The 11,643-nt window shown below is 39.3% G+C and overlaps 1 protein-coding gene across 1 annotated transcript in view; it reads left to right on the top strand.

The window, feature by feature from the left end:
* stau2 (staufen double-stranded RNA binding protein 2) overlaps positions 1-11,643 on the top strand; it is a 62,714-nt gene that overhangs the window by 16,920 nt on the left and 34,151 nt on the right. Inside the window, 6 exon segments of the mRNA XM_008307610.3 lie at positions 205-312; positions 6,193-6,340; positions 6,343-6,401; positions 6,983-7,120; positions 8,413-8,541; positions 10,143-10,200. Coding sequence (XP_008305832.1) covers positions 205-312; positions 6,193-6,340; positions 6,343-6,401; positions 6,983-7,120; positions 8,413-8,541; positions 10,143-10,200 — 640 coding nt within the window.

Raw genomic sequence — 11,643 nt, 5'->3', positions numbered from 1 at the left:
AGCCCAGTAGATCCACAACGACAAGGTCGTTGTAAGAGTTGGTGCCATTATTGTAAATATTGTATGTACTCTTTAAACTTCTGACTGTGCTGTTTTGAACTAAAGTTGCAGTCATTAACATCACATTTCTTCATCACGCTTCTTTGACATCCATTACTTGACTTAATGTGTCTTTTTTTTTAATTATTAAGTTTTTTTTTTCAGAGTCCAGAAGAGAAAGTGGAGACCGAGGATGGAACTGATGCCAACAAGTCGGAGATCAGCCTTGTCTACGAAATAGCCCTAAAAAGAAACCTGTCTGTCAATTTTGAGGTGAGGATACAGTGATATCAAATACAGGACATTTCCTAAAGGCAAATATATTGAGTTGTTCTCATTAAACAACAAAAATGTGTGTTTTCCCCAGTTTTGCTCAATGTTTTGCATCATTGAGGTCACTTATCTAAAAAAAATGTTGTAATCTCGAAGAATTCTCATCGTTTAACGGTAATTTTTCCCAGATGTAAGACTGCAGTATAATTTCCGGTAGCTTGGACTCTGTGACTCAGCTGATAAGAGGAATGTTCATTGTGGATAGTTTAGCATAACAGGAATAAAACTTTTTTTAATTTGCTGTTCTACAAAAGTATATTTTACAACTTATATGACTATTACCCTTGAGATTTTAAGAGTATTTTTTTAAATTATTTACTAATTCTAATTTTACAATTTGTGCATTGTAAGCATGGGAACAAGAAGGGTCACCCCAAGGGTCACCTATGTTTTCTGTGACACATGTAAGTACATGAGCCACATACATTACATGTACATGAGAAAATAATTTGTTACAGAAAAAAACTACAATTATCCTGCGTTCTGTTTAATGTAGTCGTTTGTAGAGTTGGTCTCATGTGGTTTGTAACCACAGGGTATTGTTGAAGGCGAGACAGAGGCAGAGCTGTGAGCTGTAACTGCATCAGGGAGAGTCAATCAGGCAAAACATATTTTACACATTATTTAACCAAGTTTGTTTTACACTTAGGACATTCCCACAGATGATAATCTAGACTACATTATTAAGTAAAGGTTGTATGAAAACACAGAGCCAGCTGCTAAATATCAAGCGTCAAATTGCCTTAATTTTAATGTATTATGTCAAAGGGCTTCCAGATGGATACAAATGGACTTCACTTGACCACAAATTCTGCTTATACTTTCCCACATTTGCCTCAACTTATTCATCACACACCTGCAGCGGTCTGGAATGAGCTTGCATCCTTAAAAAATATACATACATATAACATAAATATGAGATGTTTTTTGTGTATGCAAATTAGACAACAAATATGTAACATCTTATCATTAACTCACCCTATTGTTTCATTTTTTTTTTTTTCCTCAAAATGTTTAAAAGGTGTGTGCAAGATCAGGCTGAAATATATTCTATGTAGCAGGATTTTTGCATTTTCTTCTTTTGTTTGTTGGAACAGCTGGCTTGATATTAAACTAAATCACTAAGGCCTATTGGTTACAGGATCGAGCTTGTAAACACAGGGTTGTCGACTGTTATGCTCTGTCGCATCTCCTTTTGGGAAATCTTTACAGCAAGGGATGGTGACATTTATAAACTGAGCTGGGATCAACCCAGCACTGCTACTATCTCTCAAAGTTGTGAGCTTCAATTCCCAGCGTTTTGGACATTAATGTCAATTCTGCTTGTATTTTTCAACCTCTCTGTACACTGCAACACAATTTTCCAATTTCACAGACAACGCAAGTTTGTCCTCACATGACCCGGTATGTCTGTTCTCTTTGGCTTTTACTGTATCTCAGCTGACTCATCCAATATTCTCTCCCTTATTGCTCCCTTTCCTTCTTCTGTACTCTGCAAGGTGCCAAAAACAAGGGAGGCTCAGTTTACTCAGTATGTACCCTCCCTTCTCCCTCAGAAGTCCTCCCTTCCACCGATATTCCCAAGAAACACACACAGAGCAGTAGCGTGTTGAGGCTATGGGGACAAATGGATCGGGATGACAGGAAATCGAACGTTATGTGGAATTCAGGGAGTCAAACTCTAAATCTTCTACATTTCTTTCCTATTACGAGTTAATAACTTTCGAAAACAATGAACACTTAAATGCTCCAGTCCTCCCTTTTACATCACAGCTGCTTATATTTGATCAAAAATGCCTTTGCTCATCAGAGCATGACATAGCTATCCTTCCTGGAATGGCTAAAAATAATTTTGATCCTTCTAAATCTGGCCTGATGTGATTGATTATCTGCCATTTCTTTGTCACCGTGACTGTTTTACTCCAACTTTCATTTTCAGTCCTTTCCAATTGGAAGTGGGGAGCTGTGGTTTTTAAAAGAGGACCACAGCCACATTCCTCCATTCAGTCTCTGTTCTGCCTGCTGTCATTCTGCAGTCTGGCTGCTTATTACTGCTGCCTGATGAGCAGTAAATCACTAACTTTTCTCCCATGTGCTTTCCCTTCCACTTTCCCTTTTCTTTCACCATCTCTCTCTCATGTCTCTGTCGACAGCTAATATTGTCTGCCTATTCCGCAAGTTATCGTCCGTGTGCCTTTGGTGACAGTACTGCTTTACCCAGTTTGTTAAGAATTTTCATCATTTGAAGTCAGACCAGTCATACTCTGTAGGATTTTCATCTTTTCTGTCTTCTCTTTGCCTCTTTGCTAAACCATTGTACTTGAAAAAATGTGTTTTTGCTTTTCTTGTCCAGATATCAGTCACACCACATTTTGTTGCTGTGCCATGTCAGACTAAACTGTGTAAAGGCCAGGCTGTAATCATCATTTCCCTTTCTTGGCACAGCTTTTCTTTTTTTTTTCTTCCCTCACACTCCTGGTGGCTCTCCAACAAATTCATTTTGATCCTCAATCACTGTGTTGCATGCAATATGCTCTCACACTGCCACTATGCTGTGGCTGGACACCAAGTATGAATAACACATCTCTGTGGGTCTCTCTTTGCCAATCAGGTCTGTTAGATTGTAAGAATTTGACAGAATGTTTTTGTTCTTTTCCTGCCCTATGGTGTCAATTTATATTTTAAAACATCACTGTTGGTTTGATTAAAGAAAAAATGAGGTGGGGTACATGTCTGTTCCCCTATCAAATTCACCTTCTTTTAAATTTGATGTAAGGATTCTTTATGAAATTACATTTATCACTTGTGCAAAGACCAATTTCAGACCAGTGCTTGCTCATCATCTTATTCCTGCCCTTTTTCTGGACATGAAATTACTGGTGAGTCACAGTTAACCAGTGTCTGCTTTCCCATCGCTCTGCGATGATGAGGGTCGCCGCCACCCTGAGAGGCAGTTGGCTCATTTTAATCCACCCGTCAGGCAATATCAAACAGATGTCAGCATCAAAGACAAACCAATCCGTAAATCACAGCTTGTGTGTTGGATCGGAGGCTCCTTTTCCAAGGAGGACACTAGAAACGACGGTCCGGGCCAAGAACCACCCATCTTACAAGAAGCAGCTTCCCTTAGGGCTTGTCCATCCACGGTGCATCACAAAAGAGCCTTTCTTTCCTTTTTCCAATCCACACCATTGTCCTACACTGCTCTCATAGCCTCCACTTCTGTACCTGAGGTCTCGCATGCACATATCCTTGGTCTGCTTAGGGTATTAATGTCTACCAGAAGAAAAAAAGACGGCCTGTGGTGTTTGGAAATGAGGAGCTCTAGAGACAGAAGGAGAAGGTGACTGGGAGAAAAAAAAACATTGAATAACAAAATGTTTCTTATTCAATACCTGATTCTTGTTATGAGGAGGGAGACAGGTGTGTCTGTGTGTTTGTTTGCATGTACAGTATGGGTGTGTGTCTGTCAGTGAATGAAAATGCTGAAATCCCATCTGCGTGGTGTAGATTCCGCGTCGTCTGCCAGGAGACTAACTGCAGCTCGTCTGCCGCCATCCAGGGCCAAGAGTGTTTGACGTGTGCTCAGATGCACACTTTGTCTCATATTCTTTGTTGACTGTATGATATCTGAGGGTGCAGGATTTGATCTCCTCATCTTTTTTTCCCCCTCTGAAAACGTCACCTCTGCCAGCACAAGTGAATCGTATCACTGCGGACTTGACTCTGTGTTTATGGAGTTATCTTGTAAATCACCAGGAGAACACTGTTTATGATGAGCTCTAAGGTACAGTCACCTGCTACTCAGTCTTGGTTTACATAATAAGTAAAAGGCACTTGATTGTATTTGTGTCTATGTCCCCTGTGTAGGTGTTTTCTTCACCCACATCTAGTCACAAGCAAACATGATCGTAACTTCAATAACATTCACTGGCTGCTCCACAACCAAAACCATGTACATTTTGTTAGTAGTTCCCAATTATTCACTTTGAGATTTACGTCATCCAGTCCTGATCCAGGGACGTGCTATGTCATTATGAACACTGAGTCGAAATCGGACATGTCCCTCCCCTTTGAACATTGCAGTGTACACGATGCTGACATGTTGCATTTCCTTTTTCTGTTGATGAGCAAGAGCAGAGCAGATCTCCTGGGTTGAGAAGGTTTGGCCTGTTAGCTCTGCTGTTAACACCCATCCTAACATACACTGTACATTCTTTGTCAAAGCTGAAGATGTCATCACATACTCTACCAACACTGGACCTTATTAAAAAACTGTTAATAATTTGTAACACAGAGGGTTTTTCCATGATAGTTGACAATATTAGAGCCCAATGTTCAGTGATTTCAGGCTTTTTGTGGGTCATACCAGTGGTCACATGAAGGCCAAGTTGTCTTATGGACTGATGTGATAATCTATAATATAATCTACTGTTCTGTAGTTATAAACCTTATGCTGCAGTCAATTAGTGAAGAGTATAGCCATCCATTTTATGGAAACTGAAACTGTGGACATTTGTTGTGTTACCATGCAAAGTTGTCTTAACAGGCAAAGAATGTAAATGATCGATTCCATCTATTTGAACTTATCATTTAAGTTCCACGTTTGAGTAAAGACGTGCCCTTCATGTTCTTTATTCTTTCCAGAGTTTGTTAATACTGTGTTCATAGCTAAGCATTTGAGGAATGCTCAAGACTGCTTATCACTTTAAATCTGTTTTTGCCGGTCATTGGGTTTAAGTTAACTGTTACTTGATTATGTCTGATTGCTGTAATTTGTGCTGTCGGCACCGCAAAGAGAGCAGGAGACGCAATGAGGCAGTTTTCTGCTGAAGTAACAAAAAAGAAAACTCAGTCAGCAGCAGTTTCAAAGGTGTCCACATCTGTTTGGAAAATAAAAAATGTTGGTTTCAGTAAATGTGTAAAATCCACCTCCTTTACTACTGTGGGTTTGAGAAAAAAAAGGTTGGAAAGATCCCACCTGCTAAAAAACACACTGACACGTACAAACTCACGCACTGTCCTCTGACTTTACAGGAAGTGGATATGATTGCAGAAGTATGACCTAACACCAGCCGGTGTTTGTTTTAGGTCTCCCAGGTGACCAGAGGCTAGAGGAAGGAAACTGAGCCTTCATCTCTAGGGACTGTCATCTAGAAACATGTTACTCTTTATATGTGTGTTTACGCATCTGTGTGTGTTGAGTATGAACACACACACATGGGTGGGTAGCACTGTGGCCATCAAAAGCAGATGTTCTGGGCCACCTGGTCGAGCTGCTTGCAATGTGCACAGCACATAGCGTTTCATACACAGACCCACATTCACTGAGCAGACAAATGGACTAGACCGAGTTTTTTTATATCATTTTGAACATTTTGGTTCCAACAGGTGTAAAATGTGTTAAATCTCCACTACAGAATATCTAGTCAGCTGTCTGTTACATTTATCGACGGACTAATCTAAGACCAATGTGGCACCATTTCGTAGTCATTGTACTCATGAATATCACTCCTGCTGGTTAACAGTGTATATTCAACAAATATCTGTCCTTCTGTTGCAAAGCTGTGTCTTCAGCTCACACATGAACAAATCTGAGTCATCATAAAATCTGTGTGCGATTTATGAAAGCTTTTGTGATTTATAAATGTGTGATATTTCATAAGAATACCCATCAAACTGCAGCCAGGGCAACATTTTTGTTAGGTCCTTACTTGTCCACTGCCAATATATGTGGTTATAGACTAGATTTTACCATATTCATATTAATCACATAATTTCTCATCCTTTATTAAACCTAACTGGACATCATTTTTCCAGGTTCTGAAGGAGAGCGGCCCCCCTCACATGAAAAGCTTCCTGACTCGTGTCACCGTGGGAGAGTTCTCAGCTGAGGGCGAGGGCAACAGCAAGAAACTGTCCAAAAAGCGTGCGGCTCTGTCCATCCTCCAGGACCTGAAGAAGCTGCCCTTCCGGCTGTTGAGAAACCCAAGCCACACTACAAGAAACGCACCAAGACCATCCTCAAGGTACAGAAGACCGGTCCTAAAGCACTATTGTTTTAATCAGACAAAGCAGTGTTTGGATGTTATGAAATGACATATTTACCAAAGAGTCAAATAATCACTAAGAAAACATGTAAAGGCGATGTGTAAGTTAAATTGTTTATATTTGATATAAATATTGACACAGATTAACTTTATATCCTTCTCCAGATAGCATACTGATGCTTCATACTGGTTCAATCTTTTGAACAGATACTTCTTTCATTTACACATTTTTAACTTGTATTTAATTAGACTAGTCAAACATGAAATGTGAACTCCATTAATAGAATTGCCATACATGCATCTTTTTAAATATAGAATTAAAGACATTTACCAAGTGAAGAACTTAAAACTCAGTATATCTCAGTGAAATCACAGAATTTATGTAAAAACTTGGTCTAGAAAATAATGGTTGGTTTCTGCCTGTATTGTCCTCAACTATATTTTAAGCTGTATTTCAGCTAGGGGCTGTTGTATTATTTTTGTCGTACTGAAGATGTTACAATGACAGTTTGAAGTACACATTCAACTCCTTTCCCAAAAAATTCACTTTTTTCTGCCAGACGGGACCAGACTATGGCCAGGGCATGAACCCAATCAGCCGCCTAGCCCAAATCCAACAAGCCAAGAAAGAGAAAGAGCCTGAGTACCTGCTGCTGTCTGAGAGAGGAATGCCCCGACGTCGGGAGTTTATCATGCAGGTCAGTGAAGATTCAGATTAACGAACAGCAGTGTCTGCACCTCAACTTTCTGACAGTTTAGGGCGACATAGACTAACTCTAATGGAGTTGGAAATAGTTACAGAAAGATGGCATTTATAGTTTGTGTGTGTTTACATATCAGAAGATGGTAAAACAAGCCAATGAGGAACAGAGATGAAGCACCTCTCTCTCTCACCAAGGGCAGTCAGCAGTGTTATATAACCTCTCCTCCCGGACTTTAAGCTGTTATCCTATTTTTATCATGTCTGCACTCCAGTTGTGCATGCATACACATGTGCGACATGTTCCACGCTCTAAGCACTGAGACAGATGAGGTGAACAGGCAGCAGCAGAGGAATACATTAGGGCTTCTACCGTGGAGCGCAGTCCTGCAGCCTTTTATGTTCAATCAATGTCAAAAAGACTATATGAATCTATCTTTACTCATTATAAGTTCTATCACTATATATATTAGATTATATGTAAGCCTTATTAGTTAAAGTTGGAGCAGATGTCTTTGTCTTTTGAATTTTCTGCTTTATCCAATAATTAATTACTAACAATCACTGTTACCTTTTGTCCTCAGAAAATATGTCATGGTGGGACAAAGAAACCATGCACATATACACTCGTACTCATGTATAATTCATTAAAGAAATAAATTAAGCAGTAAGGGTTTTCAAGACCAATGTGGAAAAACATGCTGTTCTTAGTACAGAGTACATTAATGCAAGATCCATGACTCCATGAAGTATTTATAAAACATCTGAGTTAATACCAAATACCTTCTTTACAGTTTTCTGTCAGTTGTTAGTATCCAAATTGGGAACATATCACTTTTCTGCATTTAAGTTTGGTTTATATTCTAAACAAATCAAATCAAACATTATTCTTGCACGCAGCAAGCAGTTGTAAAAAGCTTTTAAAAAAAGTGGTGACACTGTTTAATGTCTCACCTTATTTGTCCCAGATCACAGAACTAGGAAAGTAATGAATGAGTTAAAGGTTAACTTTGACTATCAATCTTCTTTTTCTATGCTATGTTAGTATTCTTTTTCCACCATTTAAACAGTGTTTCTTTAAACATTAGGTTTTGATTTATTGGTCTAGGAATGGTTAAATAAATTTGACGTTTTTGTGTGATGCAAATGTTACCGTGGACTCGAAACAGTATTCACGACTGCAGGTCCTGCAAAACTAGAGCAAAATGACGGAAAGGCTTTTGCAAAGTCAGTCTCACTTTGCCATATATCTTCTCCCTCTGAATATCTTCTCCCTCTGTGTCGATGCAGGTGAAGGTGAACAATGAGGTTGCCACGGGAACAGGACCGAACAAGAAAGTGGCCAAGCGGAACGCAGCCGAGGCGATGTTGCTGCAGCTGGGATACAAGGCCTCCACAGTTCCTCAGAATCCCACAGAGGTGATTTTAACTGTTTTTCCTTTTACAAAATAATAATAATAATAATAATTCTTTATTATGATATTAAGTTTATTCTACTGACACACTATAATACTAAGATAACTCTAAAACTCTTATAGACATTCTCTCTCAAATGTCATCTAGAACATTACGCAATTGGTATTCAGGTCACACGAACAGCAAAGCTTTGAGACTGGTTTCTGGGTGGTGAATACCTATGCAGCAATATGACCAAGGATTACAGAAAATACAGTCTTTGCACGGAGATTTTTTTTTACCGGAGCACTATCTCCTCTCCACATCAGTTCCCTGAATTCATAAAATTCTAACACTTAGCACTGGATTCTCAATTTTATCAGGAATCCCAGTGCTGGTGACCTGTTATGTAATAATCCCTGCTCCTCTGAAACGCAGCGTGTTAGGAAGCAACCCTTGATCACCATCATATCCACTCAGCTCATTGGTTTTTAAGTTCAGGGAATTAAATTTAGATAGACATGACATTACATAAGCAGGAATCACCAAGCAGAACGATTCGACCATCCCATGACAGCTCATTAGTTACATAGGTGCTGCTGCATATTCCTCACTTATACAATCATACATCTCCAGAATGATGCATCTTTGTTACCAGAATGAATGACATTCAACTCATGTTGTCCAGTCAAGCCAATTTTCATTTAATTTTTTTTTTATTAATCTTTATACTGAAGAGATTAAAAGTCATTGTTCAGTGTTTTGAAGTCGGTTGTCAAAAAACCAAAGTTGCTTGTGACGAAAGTGAAACGTCAGGAAGTTGCACATAAGTGATTCAATTTCTCTTCTCATCACCGCATGTTTAGTTTAAAAATCAGCATGTTTTGAAGTCTGATGTTTCAGACAAATGAGTGTATCTGTCATGGAAAAAAGCAGAGGGATCTTTTCCGGTTACACTCATGGCAGATTATTTAGACAAATGGAGTTATTGTGTCAGCATTTGCTTGACAACCCTGAAAACATAACTGTACGAATCAGTTGAATGCCCTACTTCTCTTAAGGTCCTTAAACAACCCCAGGCTCTCCTGAATAATTAAACATCATCCTGTTTTTTTTCTTGTTTTTTTTTAAGGATACGTTGTCTCTCGCTCTCTCTCCCTCTCACTCCCCCTCTCTCTCTTTCTCTCACTCTCATCCTTTTCTCTACCATTTCTTGCCAAGTGTGTTGCACCACATTCCCATCATGGAACTGTGGGTGTTCTGTGAAGAGAAATTTGTGTGTAGAAGAGAGTTTGTTTACAACCACGTCATCTTCTTAGATGTCTCCCACCACAAAATGATTAGTGTTTCTGTTTTACACACGTGTGTTTGTGCAAACCTCAGCAGAAGAAACACTCTGAATAGGAGTCTTTTTATCACCACTAAACATTGACAAACATTTCAAGTAAGTAACAGGCTTAAATGGACATTAGGGCACTTAAGCATCCCCTCCTGTGAGCGCTCGTCTCTTTGTGGCCCAAACAGTAGGAAGGAACTTGTCTGACATGCGTGAAGAAGCTGTCTGTTCAAGGTTCTACATCTCTCTTACCTCCCCCTTATGTCTCCCTCTCTCCACATCACTACAGATGGACAACAAAGGCTGGAATGGACAAAAGGCGTCCTTTACTGAAGCAACAAGTAACAGTGAGTATCTGCACGTCTCCCAATGTTTTCTCTACTTCCTTCTCCCCTCCTCCTCCAGCTTTCCATGGGTCCCTCCATTCTGCAGGTGGTTTTAGCCGTCGAGATGGCCCGGCGTTTAATCTCTGTGACTGGTCAATGGGCCTCTGACTGTCAGCTTAATCAGCCGTGCGTCCTCGTGGGGAGCCTGCGAATTTAGACTCATTCATAGAGGCTTACAGAGCCAGCGCACTGGGGCCCTCCGGGGAGTCCCCCAACTGCCTTCCCTGCAGAAAACGTAGCCTTTCACTCAGGATTAACACACAAGCACACTTGCAAAAGCACACACATTGCCTTAATCCTGCACACACACAGGGACAAAGCCCATCATTAGGCGGGATATGTGATGATGTGATAGAAGGATTTATATGAAGTAAAATATCTCACTTAACTGTGGTTAATGTACACCAGCTGGAGGCAAACGTAAGACGAAGACCCCAATAAAATCACTGGGGCTTTGAAGTAAAATGCAATTGCTATTTAATGCACTCAAGGATTGTTAATGTAGAGTCACTACATGTTATTGTGCTGAATTCCTGGTTTTATCCCTTTCTCATTACATCCCAATGATCTTTTCAAGCCAAAAAAAAAAAAAAAAATGAGCCTTTTTTCCAGGTGACAGGGAACCATTTTTTAAATTTTTTCATTGGTGCTGAATTCCTGGTTTTATCCCTTTCTCATTACATCCCAATGATCTTTTCAAGCCAAAAAAAAAAAAAATGGAGCTCTTTCTCCAGTTGACAGGAGACCATTATTAGAATCTTTTCATTGCACATGGGGGAAATATGCTACAATAAACATCTTGTTGTGTCTGTGAAGTATTTTCATGGCATAATAATGTTTAGTTTCATGGTGCATTGGAAAATGCCAAAGTAGTAGAATATCAATATGTTGCCAGTTGACTACATTTATTACAAACATGAAGTAAATTCTCCGTCTGAAGCTGAAGCCCCATGGAAGCAGTGTGAAATTACCATTATCACTAATTATGGAAAAATGTCTTTACTTAGGAAAACACTGCATTGCAATTCAGGTCGTGTTTTACTTTAAAGAAATGTACATACAAATAGAATAAAAGTATTAAAAGCAAAAGAACCATACATTTAATGAAAATACACAAATACATGAAAAATCTGTTTGACAAATATCTATTGCTTGATACTGATAGTGTCTAACCACGGACAAATAACCAAGCAGCGGGTTTTCTCTTTACCAACTAACATTTCCTCACTTCAGTGTAAGAACGGCCTATAGGAATATTTCAGTTCTATAGGGTAAACGACTTAAAGAGTTCCTTACTGGAGAGTGTAAGGATGTGACTTCAAAGGAAGCAGCTGGTCCTTATCAGCTTTATCTGATGTTGTGCTAGCTCAGTTTTCTCTAATCAAAATAAAAACAGTGAATAAC

Source organism: Cynoglossus semilaevis, chromosome 3, assembly GCF_000523025.1.
Source record: "Cynoglossus semilaevis isolate Cse_v1.0 chromosome 3, Cse_v1.0, whole genome shotgun sequence".
NCBI classification, from domain to species: domain Eukaryota; kingdom Metazoa; phylum Chordata; class Actinopteri; order Pleuronectiformes; family Cynoglossidae; genus Cynoglossus; species Cynoglossus semilaevis.
Note: the sequence above shows the minus strand (reverse complement) of the source record. Positions and strands in the feature narration are given on the sequence as shown.